Source organism: Macrobrachium nipponense, chromosome 7 (genome assembly GCF_015104395.2).
Source record: "Macrobrachium nipponense isolate FS-2020 chromosome 7, ASM1510439v2, whole genome shotgun sequence".
Classification (NCBI taxonomy): Eukaryota; Metazoa; Arthropoda; class Malacostraca; order Decapoda; family Palaemonidae; genus Macrobrachium; species Macrobrachium nipponense.
The window spans coordinates 101,712,510-101,728,432 of record NC_061109.1 but is presented as its reverse complement, the minus strand read 5'-3'; the positions used below and the strand labels follow the sequence as shown (position 1 = coordinate 101,728,432).

The following is a 15,923-nucleotide window of genomic DNA, read 5'->3' as shown; positions in this document are numbered from 1 at the left end:
CAATTAGGGAAAAAATATTGAAATATGTTGGATCCCTGTCCATGTCGGGATAAAAGGAAAAGAAGCTGATAAAGCAGCCAAGGAAGCAGTCCACATGATGAGAACAAATGTAAACATTCCTATTAGTGACTATGTAGCTTATATAAAAACAATAATTGTAAATAAATGGCAAAATGTTTGGGACGAAGAACCTGAAAGTAATAAACTAAAACAAATAAAACCTGGCGTTACGAAATGGAGTTCTGAGAGAGAGAGAGAGTCACACACACACAAGTAATCCTGACATGTCTATGTATAGGCCACATTCGTTTGACACAAGGCACTTGATGAGTAGCCCACGTGACACTGCTCCAGAGTGCTCAGAGTGTAAGGTGTTGATAACTGTCAACCGTGTTGTGTGAGTGTCCAAAGTATGACCAGCAGAGACTCAACTTTTGGAAGTAAAGCAATAAATGAAATTTTGTCAGAATCTTTCACATTTTCAGTGGTTCTGATTTTGATGTTTCTAAGGAACTCTGATTTAATTAACCCTCTTACGCCGACTGGACGTATTTTACGTCTACATTTTTTGTCTCCCGTGTGCCGACTGGACGCATTTTACGTCGACTTACAAAAGTTTTTTTTAAAATTCGTGAAAAAATACTTATAGGCCTACCAGCCTAAAACTTTTGAATCACGCGCCTTGGGGATGCTGGGAGTTCACGGATCAAGGTATTGTTTTGTTTACAATCGTTACGTAGCGCGCAAGCAGCGAATTTCTTTCTTGCCGCCACTAAAAAGTATCTGTGACACATCTCGGAAATTATTTCGTCACTTTGACATAATTTTTGTACCATTGTAAATTAGCCGTTACATGAAGTATTATATATGAAAATGTGCGCATTTTTATGTAGAATACAACAATAAAATACTCATGATTGTAGCTTTTATCAGTTTTGAGATATTTTCATATAAATAACGATAATTGCCAAAATTTCAACCTTCAGTCAACTTTGACTCTACCGAAATGGTCGAAAAACGCAATTGTAAGCTAAAGCTCTTATATTTTAGTAATATTCAATCATTTACCTTAATTTTGCAACTAATTGGAAGTCTCTAGCACAATATTTCGATTTATGGTGAATTTATGAAAAAACTTTTTCCTTACGTCCGCGAGGTAACTCTTCCGAAAAAAATCATACATGCGATTGTGGTAATGTTTGCACCATTTTAAATTAGCCGGTATATAAAGTTTTATATATGGAAATGTGCGCAATTTCATGCACAATACATCTAAAAACAACCCATGGTTGTAGCTTTTATCAGTTTTGAGATATTTTCATATAAATAACGATAATTGCCAAAATTTCAACCTTTGGTCAACTTTGACTCTACCAAAATGGTCGAAAAACGCAATTGTAAGCTAAAACGCTTATATTCTAGTAATATTCAAGCATTTACCTTCATTTTGCAACAAATTGGAAGTTCTAGCACAATATTTTGATTTATGGTGAATTTATGAAAAAAAAAAGGATTTTGACGTAGGAAAAATCTATTTCTGGGCGATTGGTTCGTGTCGCCCAGCGAAATAATCCTTTAATTTATTATTTCTTAGGTAAATGATCTAACAAATACCAGAGAATAAACAAAATAAAGAAAAGGTCAGTATAACTGACTCGCTCACCCACAAGGAGGGCGTCGGTATGAACACTTGGGCGAGTGAGACCACTACCACGAACTTCTTGTCAATTTAGAAATTTCCTACACCCCAAAATCGCACAAGAAGAGAGCCGACCCACATGAACGGGGCAGCAACTACTACTACTACAACCCACGCTTAGGTGATGCCGCGCTCTGGTGGCCATCTTTAAAGTTAGAGGTCTACGAGACGCCGCATTTTTCTTGCTCTGTGTTTTTGTGGCCCTTTTTTGAGGATTTTCTGCCATTATGGAACGCTCAGCCATCGCATCAGCTAAGTTAAGTATTCCGAAAGGTTCCTATTTAGTTTTTCCTTCCTTGAGTCAGTATTTGCCGTTTTTTAGGTATAAATACGGATTCTCGGTCGGAAGCATGGCGGCATTGTTCTGCCTCGTGGTGGGTTCGTTCTCGGTCTCCCATACCTGGAACCTTCCCTTTATTCTATGCGTCTCTTGACCTTTTTATGATTATTATTCGTTAGGGGATCTAGCCTGCATTGGTTTTATGTCATGCATGCATGTCTTTCTATACCTTACGTAGGCATTATCTCTTCCATCCAGACCCTAGCCATAGCTCTTAGTATCGGCCCAGGCTAGCTTTGAATGGTAGACTTTCTTTTGGGTTAGTCGTACACTCCTGGATTTTTTCTCTTACTATATTTATTTCCCCTAATTTTGTGTTATTTTAATTATTTTAATTATTTATTTGGTTTTGGTTAGCCTAGGGCGTCTGGTACGTTATCTTAGCCTAGTTTATGATATCATGGTCCCATTAGTTTTGTTGCTTCCTTATTATCAGTTTTGTTGCATCAGCTGTTGCATCTTGCTGTCAGTTTGGTTGCATTAAACCTAGGCTATCGATTTCGTTGTTTTATATCGTGTTATCGTATCGTGGTCACCCTGTGATCGCGGTACAGCCAGACGCCCGTCCCAGTCACCCTGCCCTCCTCCCGCTCTCCCATAGAGTTGGCGGGAGGGAGGTCCGTCCTTGCTCGCTCCATCCGGGCCTGTCTCCCTCTCTCCCTACGCGGAGGGAGTAGGGGAGGCTGGACAGACACTGGACTGGGAGTGACCTGTCTCTCTGCTTCACGGTTTGCTTCCGTTGTGGTGGAAGTGTTGGCTCCCCCCTGTTGTGGTGAAGGTGGGGGGGTTGGCCTCCGCCCCCTTCCTTTGTTGCTCCGTGGCTCCGCTGTAGGCTCGAGTTCTGTTTCGCCCTCTGCCCCTCCCCGTCGTGTCGGTGCTCTGTTTTCTTCTCCGGAGCCCCCGTACAGTCGGTCTCCTTTGCCTTAAACCATCCGTCTCTCCGGCGCAAACCGGCGGAGACGGACACCACGCGATTCGGAATCGTCTTCCGGAATTTTGTGCTATTTTATGCTTAAGTTAATCATAAGTTATTGATAAGTTATCTTAAGCTGGGTCCCTCCCTTGCCCGGTAACTTCCGAAAAAATCATACGTGCGATTGTGGTAATGTTTGCCATTACATAAAGTTTTTATATATGAAAATGTGCACAATTTCATGTAGAATACAACCAAAAATAATTGAAGGTTGTAGCTTTTCTCATTTTTGAAATATTTGCATATAAATCACGATAAATAGAAAAAAAACCACTTTGTTCATGAAACTTACCTGTCAGATATATATATAGCTGTATTCTCCGACGTCCGACAGAATTTCAAAACTCCCGGCCAGGTGGTTAGTACCCATTCCCGCCGCTGGGAGGCGGATATCAGGAATCATTCCCATTTTCTATTCAGATTTTTCTCTGTCGCCGGTCGGTAAACAACTGTTTACAGACCTCCGCCTAGGATTTTGAAAACTTCTTGTGCTAACTTGAGTATTCTGATGACTTTTGGTTTTGATTTGGCTTGTTGGCTTGGCATACGTGATAGTGGATTTGATTTGGATTTGGCTTTGACTTTTCTTTGATTACGATGTCTGGATCTAGCTCTGCTAGCTTCAGGGTGTGTAAGGTACAGGAATGTAAGGTGAGGTTGCTGAAAGCTTCTGTAGACCCTCATTCGGTGTGCTCGAAATGTCGTAGTCATGTATGTATGTTGAATGATAGATGCATCGAGTGTGAGCAATTGACTGAAATTGAATGGAAGGCATATGATTCTTACGTGAGAAAGCTTGAGCGTGATAGAATCAGGAGGTCTTCCTCTAGGATGCTTCTGTGAATAGAAGTCAAGGTAGAATGTATCTCCATTAAATCCTCCTGGAGATGTAATTCAACCTAATCCTGTTGTATTGCCTCGAACAATCAGGAAGTGTCTGCAGAAGGAAGCGTATTATTTACGATCATGGAGTCGATTCGCGCCTTGGAATCTAAAGTAATTGCTCTACAATCAAATGTGAATTGCAATAAAAGTGTTAGTGCTTCTAGTGTTGTGGAGGGGGGGTCAGATCGTTCCCATAATGCCTCTAGGCCTAGGCCCCTGCCGGACTCCCAGGCCTTAGGGAGAGGGCAAGCCGAAAGCCGAAGGAGGGTTACGGGATCTAATGACCGTCTGACGTCCCTTCGGCAGAAACTGAGGACGAATCTCAGGCTGCCGGTGTTCGTGCACACTGGCACGGATACTTAAAGAGTGCTTCTCTTCTTACCGGAGGACTTCCTCCTCCTCGCCGAGGTTGGGACGCTCGGAAGACCTCCTCAGGGGGAGAGCGGCAGGGCGCAAGGTGTCGCACAGGTGGCCGTCGCCCTGTCGCCCTCTTAAGAGAGGTTTCAGAGAAGAGGACGCTTCACGTCCTTCTGATCATTACGTAGATTCATCACCTGAAGATTTTGAAGCTTTTCCGCCACAGAAAAGGAACAAGACTTCATCAGGGGAGGACTCTTTCGAGCGTCCAAATCGCTCTAAGCATGTTCCTGAGTTGAAGGAAAGGGCATCCCCTCGCCCATCTTCCTCGCACAGGATGAGTCCTTCTCCTGATCAAGAACTTTCCCCATCAAGGAAAAATGCTTTGGGAAATGCAGAAACAGTTAGCTTCCATTTTGAGAGAAAGGAGGCAGAAACTAGTCATCGGAGGAAGGATAGGTGGCTGCCTGTTAAGAGGACTAGGCAGTACCCCCGGGCCTCCTTCTCCGCGTTTTTCGGCCCTTTGAGTCTCCTCCTAGTAGCCGACGCATTAGAGAAACGTGATTTACGTTCCTCATGAAAGGGCGTCTAGGAGAGACGAATTTGACAGAGACGTGAGTTGTCGCACAGGCGGCCGGCGTCTTTGTCAAAAGGCCGAAGAACGCTCAAGGATCCATATCGAAAGTTCAAGCTTTGCATGATGATGATCATGCTCGGCGTCTTAAGCAACGAAGCGCTTACCAGGAACGCTCGGGAGAAGACGCTGCCAAAGACGCTCGAACTGACGCTGTTCAGGACGCATGGCGTCCTACACGCGTTCTCCACATCAGGACGCTTCTCAGAAGCGCGGCGCCGTACATATCGGGACGCTTGCCAGGACGATCAACAGTTGAGTCTGAAGCGTCAGGATATTTCACATGTTTAAAGTTTGTCGAAGTCATCGCTAATCTTTGAAGGGCGCTTGCATGACCGAGAGAGAAGGATTCGTCTAGTGATCTCTTGCCCTAACGGATGATGACGAACCAAATGTGTCAGCGTCGTCAGACTATAAGACGTTGACGGATTAACTTAAGAAATTGTTCCCAGATAATTTTCAAGCGCCCGTTCCTTGCTCTCCACCTTCTCATTTGCCTCATCGAAGGCCAGGAAGGCTCCTGGCTTCGTTAAGATGGCCACTTCGCTCTCTGCGAAGAGAGCGTTTAAGAGAGTCCAGGATTGGATGGATTCAAGGGAAGGTTAAAGGGAAGACTTCGTTTGCACTCCTCCATCTAGACTGAAAGGGAGAGCTTGGGATCTGGTACGAAAACAGGAGAAGAAGCAGGATTGAAAGCACCGTCTTCTTCTCAAGGAGATTTCGCCAATTTGGTGGACGCCCCAACCAAAGGAGGTCTTATTTGTCATCGGCTAAGGTTTCCTGGACAATGACGGAGACAGATCATCACCCTCAAGGAGTTATTAAGACGCTAGAGGTGTTAACTTTTTAGATTGGTGCATCGGGGCTTTGGATGTACAATCGAGGAGTCAAGACTCGATTTTTGCTGGAAGAGCTTTCGAGTGTATTAGCTTGTATGGATAGAGCAGTAAGGGATGGCTCTGATGAGTTAGCATCTCATTTTGCTACAGGTCTGCTAAAGAAGAGAGCTCTCTATTGTAGCTTTGCGGCGAAAGCAGTTTCTCCCGCTCAGAAAGCGGAGTTATTATTCGCCCCCTTCTCTACGCACCTATTTCCGCAGTCCATGATTAAGGATCTGTCGGTAAACTTGCAAGAGAAAGCAACAAGGGACCTCTTGACTCAATCTTCCAGACGACCTACTCCTCAGGCTTCTACTTCAACAGCTCCAGCACCCAAGAAGAAATTTAAGCCCTTTCGTGGAGCACTTCCTCTAGAGGTTCTTCGAGAGGAAGGAGGTCCTTTAGAGGTAGATCTCTTCTATCAAGAAGGGAAAAAATTGACGTTTCTGCCCTTCAGGCACCTGTAGGTGCAAGACTCACCTTATTTGCTCAGGCATGGAGGACGATAGGGGCGGAACACCTGGACCCTAGATGTGATCGAGAGAGGATACAAGATCCCTTTCCTCTCTGCGCTTTCCTTTGAGCACGAAGCCGATAGACCTGTCGCCCGCACACCAGTCAGAGAAGCAAACAGATCTTACTCGACCTTCTAGAGCAAATGTTGGAAAAGAAGGCCGTAGAAGAAGTCCTAAATGTGGATTCCCCAGGCTTCTACAACAGGTTATTCCTGGTGCCGAAGCAGTCTGGGGGATGGAGACCTGTCCTAGACGTCAGCAGACTGAACATTTTTGTAAAGAAAGAAAAATTCAGGATGGAAACTTCTCAGTCTGTGCTAGGGTCTTGAGACCAGGGGATTGGATGGTGTCATTGGACCTACAAGACGCTTATTTCCACGTCCCGATCCATCCTCAATCAAGGAGTTCCTGAGGTTCGTCTTAAAAGGGCAGGTCTTCCAGTTCAGGGCACGTGCTTCGGTCTGAGTACGGCGCCGATGGTTTTTACTTTCCTCATGCGGAATGTAGCAAAATGGCTTCACCTATCGAAGATAAGAGTCTCGCTTTACTGACCGACTGCGACTGGCTAATTAAGTCGTCTTCGAAGTCAAGGTGCCTGGAGGACCTTCAGACGACATTACAGCTGACGAAGGCCCTGGGCCTTATAGTGAATTACGAGAAGTCCCATCTGATTCCCACGCAGTCCATCGTGTATTTGGGGATTCAGATGGATTCAGCGGCTTTCAAGCTTTTCCATCAAGAACGTTAGCAGAGATGCTTGAGAAGGAAAGTGTCAGGCCTTCTTAGGGAAAGAAACATGCTCGGCGAAGGAATGGATGAGTCTGCTGGGAACCATTTCTTCACTGGAGAAGTTTGTTTCCCTGGGGAGGTTGCACCTCAGGCCACTCCGGTTTTTTATGGCAGAAAACTGGAAAGACAAAAAGAATCTAGACTCGACTTTGATTATCTCAAAAGCGGTCAAGGATCAACTGAAGTGGTGGCAAGATCCGATCAAACTCTCGGGAAGGAATGTCCCTCAACCTTTTTGATCCCCTCCCCGACCTATGTGTTGTTCTCAGACGCCTCCATGGTGGGCTGGGGAGCAACACCTAGGAAAGGGGGAGGAAAGTGTCCAGGCCTCTGGGAGAGGGGAACAGAGGTTCCTGGCACATAAACTTAAAAGAGTTGGAGGCTATTCGGTTGGCTCTTCAGTTCTTTGAAGAATGATTGGTGGGCCGAGTTGTCCAGATCAACTCGGACAACAATACGGCTCTCGCTTACATCAAAAAGCAGGGGGGGACACACTCGATCACTGTTCATGATAGCGAGAGACATCCTTCTATGGGCGAAAGCTCGAAACATAGTGATCCTAACAAGGTTCATTTCAGGAATACAAAATGTTCGAGCGGATCTTTTAAGCCGTCAACATCAGATGCTTCCCACATAATGGACCCTACATCTAGAAGTTTGTCAAGAGCTATGGAAGTTGTGGTGACGGCCGCTAGTCGACCTCTTCGCAACCTCAAAAATGAAGAGGCTTCCGATTTATTGCTCTCCAGTTCTCGATCCGGAAGCAATAGCGGTGATGCCATCCTATGGGACTGGACGGGGATGGATGTATACGCCTTTCCCCCGTTCAAACTCTTAGGAGAGGTAACAAGGAAGTTTGCGGCGTCGCCAGGAGCGAGAATGACTCTGATCGCCCCCTTTTGGCCCTCAAGCGATTGGTTCACGGAGGTCATGTCTCTTCTGGTAGACTTCCCGAGAACCCTGCCAGAGAGAGCCGATCTTCTCAAACAGCCCCACTTCGAGAGGTACCACGAAACCTCTCCGCTCTGAGTCTGACTGCGTTCAGGACTATCAAGAAGTTGGCCAGAGCGAGAGGTTTTTCAAGATCAGTGGCAGAGGCTATTGCCAATGCGAGAAGAGCTTCCTCTCGAGCAGTTTATCAGTCGAAGTGGGCTGTCTTCAGGAGATGGTGTAGGAAGAAAGGTATTTCCTCCTCCACAACCTCTGTGAACCAAATCGCTGAGTTTTCTCCGGCATTTGAGAAATGTGGACAAACTAGCCGTGGCCCCACAATAAAAAGGATACAAGAGTATGCTGTCAGCTGTCTTTCTGTCACAGAGGATTAGACCTTACAAATGATAAAGACCTTCACGATCTTTTGAGATCGTTTGAGACAACCAAAGTACTGCAACCGAAGGTTCCATCATGGAACCTTGATGCAGTTCTAAGGTTCTTGATGTCGGCTCCCTTTGAACCTCTGCATGCTGCCTCATTGAGAGACACTACTAGAAAGGCGATTTTCCTAACTGCTCTTGCCACGGCAAAAAGGGTTAGTGAAATTCAAGCGATTAGTAAATATGTGGGTTTCAGAGGACACAGTGCAGTGTGCTCCTTGGATCCTAATTTCTTAGCTAAGAATGAGAACCCATCTAACCCCTGGCCAAAAACCTTTGAAATCGAGGTTAGCAGAGTTCATCGGACAAGAGCCAGAGAGAGTCCTGTGCCCTGTCAGGGCTCTCAAATTTTATATGCAAAAGACCAAAGATTGTCGGGTCCTTCTGAAAATCTATGGTGTTCTGTTAAAGAGACCCGACTTTCCTATGTCGAAGAATGCACTGGCACTTCTTTTTACGAAGCACCATCAGGGAGGCCCATGCGTCCTGCTCGGATGGTGATCTGAAGCTTTTGAAAATAAGAGCCCATGAAGTGAGAGCTGTTGCAACTTCAATGGCATTTCGAAAGAATATGGCACTTAATGATATCATTAGCGCTAGCTTTTTGGCGAAGCGAAACTCTGTGTTTTTTGCTTTCACATTACCTGCGGGATGTGAAGACGGCATATGAGAACTGTGAGTCGCTTGGACCATACATATCCGCAGAAATGGTGTTGGGGGCAGGGAGCAGCACAAATACTATCCTATAGAAAAGGGGTAGGTGTGCTTTTTAATTTTGGTGTTGGTTTATGGTTGAAGGGTTAGTTGCTTGAGGCGCTTTCCCTTTCTTTAGCCTAGAAGTTATGGGACTAACTTCGATAGGTTAGGTCAGGTGGTGGTTTTTAGCTTCGTTGCCCTCACAGTATGGTCAATATGGTCTAGTCACATTGTGGTCACGCCCCTGTTGACAGATCATCTAGAGCGCACCAACTACACAGGTCACTACCTTGTTGGCAACTCTAGTAAAGCAAAAGCAGACTTCGGTGACAGTAATCAAGAAGTCAGCTATGCTAACAGGTAAGGAATCAAGATGTCAATCATCTGCACTTGAGGTGTTTCCTAAATCTGTCTATTCTGTCCCTTCCCACCTCCAATGGTGGGATTCAGCTATATATATATCTGACAGGTAAGTTTCATGAACAAAATGTTATTGTTATGATACAATAAAGTTTGTTCATACTTACCTGGCAGATATATATAATTAAAGTACCCACCCACCTCCCCTCAGGGGACAGTGGTATGAAAAATCTGAATAGAAAATGGGAATGATTCCTGATATCCGCCTCCCAGCAGCGGGAATGGGTACTAACCACCTGGCCGCCCACTGCGTGTCCCGGGAGTTTTGAAATTCTGTCGGACGTCGGAGAATACAGCTATATATATATCTGCCAGGTAAGTATGAACAAACTTTATTGTATCATAACAATAACATGTTCGGTCAACTTTGACTACCGAAATGGTAGAAAAACGCAATTGTAAGCTAAAACTCTTACAGTCTAGTAATATTCAGTCATTTATCTTCATCTTGAAACAAATTCGAAGTCTCTAGCAAAATATTTAGATTTATGGTGAATTTAAAAAAAAATCTTTCCTTCCCTCCGCGCGCGGATTCTCCGCCACAAATCTCCGAAATGCGTATGTTCCATTCTCGGAATATTTGCTCCGTTTCATATTAGGCAGTTCATAGAGTTTTATATATGAAAATGTGCGCAATTTCATGTAGAATAAAACAAAAAATATTTGAAGGTTGTAGCTTTTCTTATTTCCGAAATAATTGCATATAAAAGATATATATATAAAAAAATTCGACATTCGGTCAACTTTAACTCGTCAGATATGGTTGAAAACTGCAATTGTAAGCTAATACTCTTACAGTATAGTAATATTAAATCATTTGTCTTCATTTTGAAAGAAATTGGAAGTCTCTAGGACAATAATTAGATTTATGGTGAATTTTTGAAAAAAATATTTGTTTATGTCCGCGCGTTACGAATTCATGCATTATTTTGTGATAATATTTTCTCTGTGTTGCTTTTATCGTTTTACAATGTGTTATATACCAAAATGATCGCAATTTAGTGTACATTACAACGGAAAAAAAGTAACTTGTTACCTTTAACCGTTTTGCGCACAGCGCAATTTGAATACAATTATATATGAAATTTCGTTTTTGCGCTATCATATATCGCATTATTTATATATGATAATGATAATTTTTTTCATTTCTGATGGTTGCATACTAAACTTTAGCCAATGACCAAAAAAGGAGCCAAAAATGAACTCTTAATCTTGAAAACTAAGCTCGCTGTGATTTTTTGAAAAAAATATTTTTTCCGCTTCTGCGCTCACTCTGAAACACCTCCGGCACACGGGAGACAATTTTTTTTTTTACCGCTTCGGCGTAAGAGGGTTAATAAAATATAAAAATAAGCATATAATTAACATACAAAAACCTCAGAGCAATTAATGAATTTGAGATAACATTTTTAAGAGTTTCTTGACTTGTTATTAATTTTGATGCACCTTTTTAGTATATAGGTATGTATGGAAATGTGAGTAGTAAATGTATTTATTGCCTGTTTGAGTTCTAATATGAAAGCCTCTGCCTCTGTGCAGTTTTTTATTTAATTTTAATTTATTGTTTATTATACTGCATGACTGATTTGGTCCCAGTTCCAGGCCTTTGGCCTAGACCTGGCATTTTATCTAATCCTTTGGGCCAGCTGAAAGTCAGCTCAGTGGTCTGGTTAAACTATTTTTATAATAATAATCAAGCTGGTCTTAGTGCCAGTAAAAAACAAGGAGGGGAAGTAACCCCAGATAGTGCCAGTAAAAAACAAGGAGTGGAAGTAACCCCAGATAGTGCCAGTAAAAAACAAAGAGAAGTAGCCTCAGATAGGTCCTTGATACCTGAAGTCCTTCTGAACGGTGATTCCCCTTACAAACAATAATCTCTCCTCTTCCCTCTCCCCTCCTCTCAGTCTTCCATATGCTAAATAGGAGTCTTGCATGAAGGTAAGAGTGAGGTTAGATGTTTATTTATCCATTTCATTAGTCATTACCCATAGTATTTATTTCTTATTGTTTTCTGTATGTAAAACTGTTTATTCTCTATAAAAAGTCATTTTTAACAATATTTTTGGGTGTCTGGAATGCATTAATTAGATTTACATTATTCCTTATGGGAATTATTGTTTTGAATTTTGTAGGTTTTGGACTTTGTTTTGTACGTTTTGGGCTTTGAGACGTTTTGGAACAGATTACGTATGTACATAAAACGAGGTTCCACTGTACTTCTCCTCATGGTACAGTTTTGAAAGAATTACAAGTAGGATGAAAAGGTGTATATTGTATCTACGTTGTTTTGTCAGTTTGTGTTTCAAGAATAAATTGTATAAATAAAATGCCAGAGAATGTTTAATCCTGTATGTCGACAAAAGAAAATGTTTCTCATGTTGCTTGTCTGGCCAATCCTGGAAGGGTCAAGCTTCTTGATGTTAGTATTATCTCCTTGGGTGTGTAGTGTCTTGGCTAACCTGCTACCTGGTATTTGTTGTCACATGTACTTTTTAAGGTTATTTGGGAAAACTAAAATGGTAATAACAGTATATATGAATATTTTCTAAGCATAAGTGATCTTATAGCAGAAATAATTAACCCTCTTACGCCGAAGCGGTAAAAAAAATTGTCTCCCGTGTGCCGGAGGTGTTTCAGAGTGAGCGCAGAAGCGGAAAAAATATTTTTTTCAAAAAATCACAGCGCGCTTAGTTTTCAAGATTAAGAGTTCATTTTTGGCTCCTTTTTTGTCATTGGCTAAAGTTTAGTATGCAACCATCAGAAATGAAAAAAATTATCATTATCATATATAAATAATGCGATATATGATAGCGCAAAAACGAAATTTCATATATAATTGTATTCAAATCGCGCTGTGCGCAAAACGATTAAAGGTAACAAGTTACTTTTTTTTCCGTTGTAATGTACACTAAATTGCGATCATTTTGGTATATAACACATTGTAAAACAATAAAAGCAACACAGAGAAAATATTATCACAAAATAATGCATGAATTCGTAACGCGCGGACGTAAACAAATATTTTTTTCAAAAATTTACCATACATCTAAATATTGTCCTAGAGACTTCCAATTTCTTTCAAATGAAGACAAATGATTGAATATTACTATACTGTAAGAGTATTAGCTTGCAATTGCAGTTTTCAAACCATATCTGACGAGTTTAAAGTTGACCGAATGTCAAATTTTTTTATATATATATTTTTTATATGCAATTATTTCGGAAATAAGAAAAGCTACAACCTTCAAATATTTTTTGTTTTATTCTACATGAAATTGCGCACATTTTCATATATAAAACTCTATGAACTGCCTAATATGAAACGGAGCAAATATTCCGAGAATGGGACGTACGCATTTCGGAGATTTGTGGCGGAGAATCCGCGCGCGGAGGGAAGGAAAGATTTTTTTTTAAATTCACCATAAATCTAAATATTTTGCTAGAGACTTCGAATTTGTTTCAAGATGAAGATAAATGACTGAATATTACTAGTCTGTAAGAGTTTTAGCTTACAATTACGTTTTTCGACCATTTCGGTAGAGTCAAAGTTGACCGAACGTGGTTTTTTTTCTATTTATCGTGATTTCTATGCAAATATTTCAAAAATGAGAAAAGCTACAACCTTCAATTATTTTTTGTTGTATTCTACAGGAAATTGCGCACATTTTCATATATAAAACTTTATGTAACGGCTAATTTAAAATGGTGCAAACATTACCACAATCGCACGTATGATTTTTTCGGAAGAGTTACCGCGCGGACGTAAAGAAAATGTTATTTTTTTCATGAATTCACCATAAATCGAAATATTGTGCTAGAGACTTCCAATTTGTTGCAAAATGAAGGTAAATACTTGAATATTACTAGAATATAAGCGTTTTAGCTTACAATTGCGTTTTTCGACCATTTTGGTAGAGTCAAAGTTGACCGAAGGTTGAAATTTTGGCAATTATCGTTATTTATATGAAAATATCTCAAAACTGATAAAAGCTACAATCATGAGTATTTTATTGTTGTATTCTACATAAAAATGCGCACATTTTCATATATAATACATCATGTAATGGCTAATTTACAATGGTACAAAAATTATGTCAAAGTGACGAAATAATTTCCGAGATGTGTCACAGATACTTTTTAGTGCGGCAAGAAAGAAATTCGCGCTTGTGCGCCTGCGTAACGATTGTAAACAAACCAACACCTTGATCCGTGAACTCCCAGCATCCCCCAAGGCGCGTGATTCAAAAGTTTTAGGCTGGTAGGCCTATAAGTATTTTTCCGCGAATTTTAAAAAAAAACTTTTGTAAGTCGACGTAAAATATGTCCAGTCGGCACACAGGAGACAAAAAATGTCGACGTAAAATACGTCCAGTCGGCGTAAGAGGGCTAAAAGCTCTGCAAATTATAATTGGAATTTTTTCTTTAACTTATATGTTTTAGGGGAAATTTTCTGCTAGCAAGCAAAAACAATTAAAGTGAAAATGCTGACATTGAAAATTCAAATACCTACATACAATTGACAATTGATATCCTACTTACAACGTCAAAAACATAGGTCAGCAAAATCTTTTGCATTGAAGATGTAGCAATTTATACCTTACAAAAAAGAAAAATGTGAATCCTACTTGTTCCAAAACTTGAATTGTTTGTTACTAAATTATCCCAATGCAAAAAGCTGCCAGAGTACATATGACAGAAAAGAAGTATATTTTTACCACATACAAAATGCTGTACACAGAGAATAAAAGATATACGATACTTGTCATTGCATTTTGAGCCATAAAGTGAAAATAGTAAATTTTGAGGTTGCAAAATTGCAGAATTCAGAACTAACCTAACCAACCATCATGAACAGAGTAAGGACACTATGTTCTGTACTTTAGGAAAAAGACTACCAAATACAGAAAAAAAAAACTTCAGTGCAGAAAAACAAGTGTTAATGTAACCAATTAACTACCAAACAACTGGATACCAGATAACCTAACACTAAAGAAACAAAGAAAAACTGCTACAAAGAAGAAAAAAAGGGCCATTAGACAGCTTGAGGAACCATATGCACATGCATTAACTACTAGGAGTAACAGGTTGTCTTTCATTTTTCTATCAAGATTAGGAGTGTGAGATTTGTGCATATGCATAAACAGACTATATAGATGTAATTGTTTGTTTTATCATATGATACTAGGTACATATTGTTTTATGCCCTCATGGGATGGTTTTAATATGGTCAAAATTTTGGTGAACAACCATGTTTATCCAATATCAGAAAGATTCCTTTCAATGTTTTTCGCAAGGTATGCAAATGCCGTTTATAGCATGGCACACTTCTTAAATTTTTCTTCCATTTGTCTTCAAGAGAAAATCAAGTATACAATAAAATATTCAAATTGAAAACCACATTGATTTTTGGGATATATAGTCTCCTTTAAGTACTTGCAGAAAAGTATATTAGTGAGAATTACTATTCCAGTCCTATTCTGATTTTGTTTTATTTACTGAAATTGAATATTTTATGAATGCATTGTGTCATATGTAATAAATTGGCCATAGACCTTATTATAAATAATTACATACCAGGATCATATTCATAAACTACTAGTATTTGTCGGAATTGGTTACTAATGATTTGTACTGACTTGTATCACTTCAGAGAAGGAAACTGGAAATCAGTATGCAGCAAAGATTATAGACTTGAGTGATTCATCTGAAGAAGGAGTGCTAGAGGCAACAATTCGTGAAATTGAAGTGCTACGTCTTGTGGCTGGACACCCTTATATCAGTAAGTATTTTAAATGGACCTACTATGATCCATGATAAACAAACTTATGTCACAATTAATGTTAGACTACAGAGGGTGGTTTTGAAAATACAGGCAGTCCCCATCTCATTACGGGGGTTTCGTTCTTGAGACACGCCGTAAGCCGAAAATCGTCAAGAATCCTAAGAAAACCATACTTTTAATGCTTTGGGTGTATCAAAAACTATGTAAACTGCATTGTTATTGCATTTCTCATCTAAAAACCTTCAAATATTGATTATATTTTGCATTTTTGGAGTCATATTTCTTCCGCCAGATTGGCACCGTAAGTGCAGTAACCCTGAAACATGAGTCGTAAACCTAGAAACAATTTCTGAGGAATATGATTGAAAAGCATTGTAACCTCGGAACGTCGTAAGCCGAACCTGTCGTTAGCCGGGGACTGCCTGTATTTATTTAGGATAATTCCCACTGTAACAGAAAATTGACAAATGAATTGTGTGTTATTGATACCCGCTTCCATTTTAACAGACAGTGTACCTGTACGTATCTAGATAATCAGTCAGTTGAATATGAAAGTTTTATTTAAGGGTTTACCAAGGAATT

General features: G+C 40.6%; 1 protein-coding gene across 5 annotated transcripts in view; it reads left to right on the top strand.

Annotated features, from left to right (window-relative positions):
• The window catches only part of LOC135217257 (phosphorylase b kinase gamma catalytic chain, skeletal muscle/heart isoform-like), a 294,050-nt gene that overhangs the window by 62,002 nt on the left and 216,125 nt on the right, over positions 1-15,923 (top strand). For all 5 annotated transcript variants that reach the window (XM_064252989.1, XM_064252991.1, XM_064252987.1 and 2 more), the window contains one exon: positions 15,210-15,338. In XM_064252989.1, the coding sequence (XP_064109059.1) occupies positions 15,210-15,338 (129 nt within the window). The remainder of the gene's footprint in view (positions 1-15,209; positions 15,339-15,923) is intronic.